General features: G+C 46.1%; 1 protein-coding gene across 1 annotated transcript; it reads left to right on the forward strand.

The window, feature by feature from the left end:
- Positions 1 to 476: 476 nt before the first annotated feature.
- On the forward strand, positions 477 to 6,591 carry opn8a (opsin 8, group member a). The gene is made up of 4 exons (XM_076160111.1): positions 477 to 549; positions 3,462 to 3,755; positions 4,319 to 4,644; positions 6,217 to 6,591. Exons 1-4 carry the CDS (start codon positions 477 to 479, stop codon positions 6,589 to 6,591), a joined length of 1,068 nt encoding a protein of 355 aa, XP_076016226.1.
- Positions 6,592 to 7,319: the final 728 nt, after the last annotated feature.

The following is a 7,319-nucleotide window of genomic DNA, read 5'->3' on the forward strand; positions in this document are numbered from 1 at the left end:
GACCGGTGTGAGAGCGAAGGGATCTGAACCCGCACGCCTCCCTTGTGCCCAGTGGTTTGTCAGAAATGTCACAATGCGTTTGCTGTCAGGGGCGGACTTCATTTTGCCTCAGTGATTTAATCAAAAAGATGATCTGAAGCTTTCCTATTGTTTGCGTTGAGGTGGAGACACCCTAACGACTGACTGCCATACGTGTGCGTGCGTGTCTGATCTATACGTGCCCCTCTGTGTGCATGTATGTGTCGTGTGTAGGTGCGTTAGTGGGAGGCGTATCATGTCAGTTCACGCCTGTTTATCCTACGTGTGGTGGGTTTAATGTTTGTATACTGTTGGTGACATCAGAAGCTGCTTTGGACACAAAGAGCAGGAGGGCTGACAGGAGAGACGCACAACAATATGCTCCCATCCTCTATAGTCCCACTGCCATCCTGTTAAAAAGTCCTTTTCTCTTTGTTTTCACCACTGACTGGACAAACATGGATGAGAAATATACGTCCAAACTCTCCCCTTCTGTGGATTTCTGGGCAGGGATGTACCTGTTGGTCATCGGTGAGTACATGCTTCATTTACATTATTGTCACGTTGTGTTGACTGCAGTTGGGGAAACTTGTTTGTAGAGATTTATTGATAAAGATTAAAATCCTTCTCTCCCTGCTGCTGAGAGATACGGAATCTAGATTGATGCTAAAAAGGTTTGATTGATTAATTAGATTAGGTTTTGCACAGATTTGCTTTATACTTATATAAATTTGTAGTTTTCCCTTGCATGTTTACATAATCAGTGCGTCCCCTGACCCTGACCCCGGTTCACAGAGGTGTCAGCAGATTAACCACTCCCATCAAATTCCCTGTAATGGGCTGAGAGCAGAGTGCGAACAGGATGTACAGCATTCATTTAATTAAGCATAATCAACATGTCATCAGCATAATGTCGCTTCATCAGAATTACTTTGAACTGTGCCGCTATCATTTGGGTCAGTGGAGAAGGTAAAAGCTCTAATTAGCAAACTTCTACTTATATGTTGTGTTTTTCTGTCTTCATGGTTGAGAAAGTGTTAAGATATGAAAGTGAGAAGACTTCTGTGAGATCGGAGAGGCGCTTTGTCACCGTGTCGTTAGATTACACACCAATATTCCACTGGAGCGCCATACGATGATTTCTCCCTTGAGCGGCGTTATTTAAGAATTGAGATGACAAGATAATGAGGTCATTATCTCAAGATAATTGAATTGACAAAATATGAGCGACCTCCGATTCTCAGATTCTCCAGAACAAGGAGCTTAAGAAATGAAGTGTCAGAAAGGATCATCAATAACCCTCCATCCAATCGTGCTGGGCTCAGCTCTGCAGGCTCAAGTCCCTAAACACACACACACACACACACACAATGTCATCACCTGCCTCTTTGCCCCAGCAGGAGTCAGCAGAACATGGGAAAGTGATATGCAGGAGTAATGTAGAGGGCAGGCTGGACATGATCCAGGTAAGAAGCTTTGGTCAGCCAGAGGGGGGCGCTGTAAGAAGCACATGTTTGGGATCATTTTATTTTATAAATACAGACAGACAGACAGACAGACAGACAGACAGACAGACAGACAGACAGACAGACAGACAGACAGGCAGACAGACAGGCAGACAGACAGTTTTTACTTTCAGCCTTTACAGTCGAGCTCCATCAAAGCTTTTAAAGTGCTTAGTCACAGGGACACATCCGTGGAAATGGAACATTGCCATTGTCCTCTGGGCTCCGTAATGTAAAAATAATATGAAGTTCATGAATAAGGCATGAGGGCAGGTGAAGTTTGATGAGGGGGTCCACACAGCCGCACGGTGACATAATGCCACATGACATCACAGACGTAAAGGATTATTAGAAGAATATGAACAAGTGCACAAGTATGAACACATGCACAGTAACGTGCAAAAAGGTCTGGATCCATCTCTCTAATGGAAAGAGATGGAGAGATTGATCCAGACCTTTTTGCTCCACCTTGTGATATGTTGCATAACATCCATGTTGCATAAGTGTAAATGTTAGTTTGATTGACGGAAATACATACATGGGTCTTCAAGCTAGTCAAGCCTTCAGTCTGTAACATCCGGCCTCGTGATTGGCACAGCAGCGACAGGGGCGGGTCCTCGTCTTTGTGTACAGGAGGCTTGGAGGGACAGGTCTAGGTATGTAGGCTAGTCTCGTGCTGTGAGTGAACCGGTGCCTGCCCAGTCTGAGAGAGCTCCTGTGTGTCCTTAATAAATGCATTGCTGCCTGAAAGATTCTGCCTCCATCTATCCGTTCACTACATTATGTTGGATTCATGTTAATGTGTATTTAAAGATATTTTAAATTTGTGGGGGAAAAAATTAGTTTGAATTTATTTTTTTAAATTAAAAAACAACCGGAAATTTCGCGACCCCCCTGCAGTACCTCCGCAGACCCCCTGCTGAAGACCTCTCTAATGGAGCGTCTAATGGTCTAATGGACGCTCCATTAACTGTCATTTTGAAATTAATGGTACAGTGGTTTCTATTTTTAGAATCACAATGGACATACATACACTTTGCTGTACATGATTGGGAGGAATTACGTTGAACATACAGAACAATTATTGGTTCCCACTAGAAACTAAAAATATGTCCAAAAAAAAATCAAGCAATATGTCTGTGATGGAAGTTATAAGCTTAGGACAAAATGTCCCCCATAATCTCCATAATACAGCCTGGACCACAGACTGGAGACAAAAAGCCCTTTTGTTCTGGATATCAGGCTCGTTAATGCAGCATGAAAGCTGAAGCTGTAGCTGAGGCTGACTAATGGCCAGGAGAATGTAAACACAAACAAAAAGTCAAGAGTCTTTCTGTGTTCCCATGGTGATGCTCTAAATGTTACATGGCATCAGCCTATATGATATGAAAACTCTCCTCTTTTCATTTCACAAGGGGCTCTCGTGTGTTGACAATATAAGAAAAGACATTTTGTTAATAACACAAGTGATACAGAAACACAATGTGACTGGGAAACAGAGGGGAAATATCAACTATAAGCACACAATCAAGATGCACAATATACTATATACAGTATATATATATTCAGTGTTTATGGCTGTTTGTTATTGCTCAAAATAAGGATCAGTGTGTTCTTCTCTGTTGATTCAATGCAGAGAGCAGCTGTGATAAGAGGCTGTTCAGCATTCAGAGTGTTTAATGTGTCCACTCACACGGGACACTGACGGTGGCCTGGAGTCCGGAAAAGAAGACATATCCAAGGAATCAGTGGTGTGATGTTGCACAGACAGACGCTAGTGTGTGAGCGCAGGGCTTGTCTTTATGAGACGAGGGTTATTTGAAGTTGTGCCACAATCGTAACTGTTCATTGAGTGTTTGTTGGAGGTTGAGTCGTTTTGGGACACTTTCCCCATGTCTCTATCTCTGTCTCTGTCTCTGTCTCGCTCTTCCCTCGCAGCCATTTTGTCTATTGTGGGGAATGCCGGGATCCTGCTCAGCTCAGCCCTGCGGCCCACCCTCCTCAAAGCCCCCGAGCTGCTGACGGTCAACTTGGCCATGACGGACATCGGTATGGCCCTCAGCATGTACCCGCTGTCCATCGCCTCTGCATTCAACCACGCCTGGATCGGGGGCGACGCATCTTGCTTCTACTACGGCCTGATGGGAATGATCTTCAGCGTGGCCAGCATCATAACTCTGGCTGTGATGGGGATGGTCCGGTACTTGGTGACAGGAAATCCCCCCGAGACAGGTAGTGTGAAGTTTCATTAGCAGGGATTAGGAGGAGGTCCAAGCTGCTTCTCCTGATTTGTTAAGTCCTTAATCTCATGAAAAAGTAAATTTTCACAAAGGTTACATGGAGTTTCCTCCCTGCGTTTAGGTAAACATCAAAACTAGGAATTTTCTCCATCAGAACTGTCAACCATTACACCTATTCAGAGATCTCTCTCTCTCTCTCACTCTCTTTCTCTCTCACACACACCCTCTCTCACACTCTCTCTCTCTCTCTCTCTCTCTCTCTCCCTCCCTTCCTCTCCCTCTCTGCACTGACAAGGAATATTGATGTATTGCTGAATCTAATTCAGTGGAAATTTAACCTCCTGCCAATCACATCAGTCTATGTGTTTACATTTACATCGCTTTCCTTTCCCTTTATCGGGTAAACCGCAAGGAAGTTTCTAGATGTACTTTGTACCTTTTCAAGGAACCAGATATTGGAATCCAATGCTGTGATGTCCACTCTTCATGACTCAGCAGTTATGTCTTCCCGTGCTAACAATTCAGGACTCGTCTGCGTCTCGTGTTTGTCTGCAGGCAATAAGATCGGGCACCGGACCATCCGCCTGGTGATCAGTGGGATCTGGCTGTACGCCGGCCTGTGGGCCCTGCTGCCTTTGATGGGCTGGGGCAGCTACGGGCCGGAGCCTTTCGGACTGGCCTGCTCAGTAGACTGGATCGGCTACCAGCAGTCCCTCAACCACTCCACCTTCATCATGACTCTGTCTGTCCTCTGCACTTTCATCCCCTTCCTGGTCATCCTCTTCACCTACTTCGGTATCGCCTGGAAGCTGCACCGGGCCTACCAATCCATCGAGAGAATGGATTTTCAGTATGGCAACATTGAAAAGAAGATCACTCTGGTAGGTCTTAGATGATCAATGGATCGATACACTGCCACTCTGTCTCTTGGCTCAGAAACCTGTGCCACCTGTGTGTGTCTGATAAAGGACTTAAGTCTAGGATCCTCTGAGTTTCCTCCACACCTCACATTGACAGCGTTCTGCTTATCTTCCCTGCGTTGTGATGAGACCTCAGCAAACAAGCAATTACTTACCAGAATGCATTGCAGGAACTTAAAGACGAGCAAGCGGCAGAAAATGAACTGGGTCATTTATCATCGGTGGTGAGCTGCTACGTTTCATTAACGGCTCAGAATAGGAAGAGGGGATACAGAGTCGCCCTGTGACAACACCTACGCAAACACCAACACACACACCAAAGCACACACAGACTTAAAAACAAACACAAACACCAACACAAACGAGAACATGAACACAGACTCAGACACAAAGGCGCTCTTATCAGTTCGTTGACCTCTGAGCAGCCGACAATCTCAGTGCGCTGACCTGTGAAATTGCCGTTATTGGCCTGCTGTGTGTGCTACATTGTTCCAATGTGGTCCCATTCATTGGTGTGTGTGTGTGTGTGTGTGTGTGTGTGTAGACAAAGAGAGATAGAGAGGGAGAGAGAGTGCTGTAAACACTGTGTGTGTGTGTGTGTGTGCGTGTGCGTGTGCGTGTGTGTGTGTGCGCGCGCTTGATAGATATGCAAAACGCTAGAATTCGATTACAACTGTCATTACTTAAAAGCTGAAAATTACTTTGGCACACACACTTCTAGACTCACCGTAGGGGGGGGGGGGGGGGGGGGGGGGGGTCAGAGGTGAAGTGAACGGTTGGTGATGGCGCTGGCTTGTGTTTTGAACGCTTCAGCTCACACGTTTGTCACTGAGGCTTTCTGGGCTTAAACACATGAGGCTCTCTGCAAACACAACACAACTTTTAGTATGGTGGCAAAAGCTATGCAGATATTAAGGTGTGTGTGTCCTAAGTGTGTGTGTGTGTGCAATTGATTATCTGGGACGCCACTACCGCTCAGTTGAAAAGTGTGTAAGTACATGTACTTGTTCATTACACTGCTGCTCAACTACACAATGACCATTTAGCGTGTTGTTTTCTTTACATGGACAGAGCATCTTCAAGCACAATGGAGCCATACAGAAGTGATGGACTTGAGGGAATGTAATGATGAGACTACAAAGACGAGAGCGTCTGCTGCATTTACATCTAAACAAGTTCGCACACTGTAACGGCTGCTCGTCACCGTGACAGGAGGGCGAAGACGGGGATTTATCCCTCGTCTCAGCGGGAGAGCTCATTTTCTAAAGGAAACGTTGAAATATTACCCACATGTGGTTTTGTGGATGATTGCTGTAAGCTGGTGGTTATTTTTCCTTCACTCTCTCATGAACACGCGGTGTGAAAGAGTTACAGAGCGACTCAGGCTGGGCTGAAATGTCAGAGTGGCTTTGGGCATAATTACCTCAGAGACTCGGCCCGCGGAGAACCAGGACAAATGGCTTTTCTGCCTTTTTCCTTTCCTTCCCGCTGTGATTGACCTGCTCACTCTCTTCTCTCTCTGCTTATTTTCAGATGGCCGTGATGATCAGCTCCGGTTTCATTATTGCCTGGACCCCCTATGTGATCGTGAGCTTCTGGAGCATCTTTGCCTCAGAGGAGCAGAGACCCCTCACCCCCCTGGTGACCCTGCTGCCGTGTCTCTTCGCTAAGAGCGCCACCGTGTACAACCCTTTCATCTACTTTATCTTCCGCCGTCCCTCCCACAGCCAGTCCCAGTTCCTCCAGAGGCTCGCGTGTTGTTCTCATCGGGCCGAGCCCCCCGCCGAGGAGGTGAAGAAGGAAATGGAGGAGGCAGAGGGCTGCACTTACATAGGACTCATGGGAGCTGTGGCTCTGGTTGGAAAGCCTGGGAAGGAGATGATCAGTCTGAGCCAAGGTCCTATGTGACTCTGACAGTGAAGAGCTCTATTCAGACACTAAATGAATCTCAGGAGCAAATCCAGACCTGATCAGCTGACGGGATCAATCTAAACCTCATGTAAATAAACACTCTGTACTTTTAAAACTGTATTTGCCACATAAATGATGTTGACTGATCAATGAATCCTAATCTTATATACAATGCAGAAGACAGGAAACAGTATTCAGTGTGGTTATTAAATCTGTAGCAGCTGATTGTCGTGCAGTTTTACCTTGAGATGCCCCAAACACAACAACACACCACCAAAAGGAAGCTTGACGTGTGATCCTTTGATGAATTATTCTCGTAGTCTCTTCCATGTTGTGCAATCATGAATCCAAAAACCCAAGAAACACCAATAATGATCAACACCAGAGATTAGAATCAATGTCCAACCAGACTCTCCAGCACCTCGAGAGGCTTCTGTGGCCAGATTCCACCCACTTCACAAGAAACCAACGGCTGCAGGATTAGCACGGCAGCCAAGACACACACACAGACACACACACACACACACATGCATAGTTGATGTCACGTATGATGCTGGTCTGAAGAGCAGAACGTTCGCCAAGAGCAAAAACCCGCACAAGGTTATTCCGCTTGTGTATTCAGGGGCCCGAGGGACGAGCAGGAGAAGAAGGAGAACCTCACAGATCTGTTGGCTGAATTTGGGGTCAAGAGGTCACAAATTAAAGTTGCAAGCCTGATTGATGAG

The sequence above is a fragment of the Genypterus blacodes genome, unplaced genomic scaffold, assembly GCF_046128005.1.
Source record: "Genypterus blacodes isolate CSIRO-AG114 ecotype Tasmania unplaced genomic scaffold, CSIRO-AGI_Gbla_v1 ptg000104l_1, whole genome shotgun sequence".
In the NCBI taxonomy this organism is placed as follows: Eukaryota; Metazoa; Chordata; class Actinopteri; order Ophidiiformes; family Ophidiidae; genus Genypterus; species Genypterus blacodes.

Excerpts from the sequence above, each read along its gene's own strand:
- opn8a (XM_076160111.1), top strand. The coding sequence starts at position 477 with ATGGATGAGAAATATACGTCCAAACTCTCCCCTTCTGTGGATTTCTGG. Across the intron at positions 550-3,461 it reads GATGTACCTGTTGGTCATCG|CCATTTTGTCTATTGTGGGG; the intron begins GTGAGTACATGC and ends CTTCCCTCGCAG. Across the intron at positions 3,756-4,318 it reads AGGAAATCCCCCCGAGACAG|GCAATAAGATCGGGCACCGG; the intron begins GTAGTGTGAAGT and ends GTTTGTCTGCAG.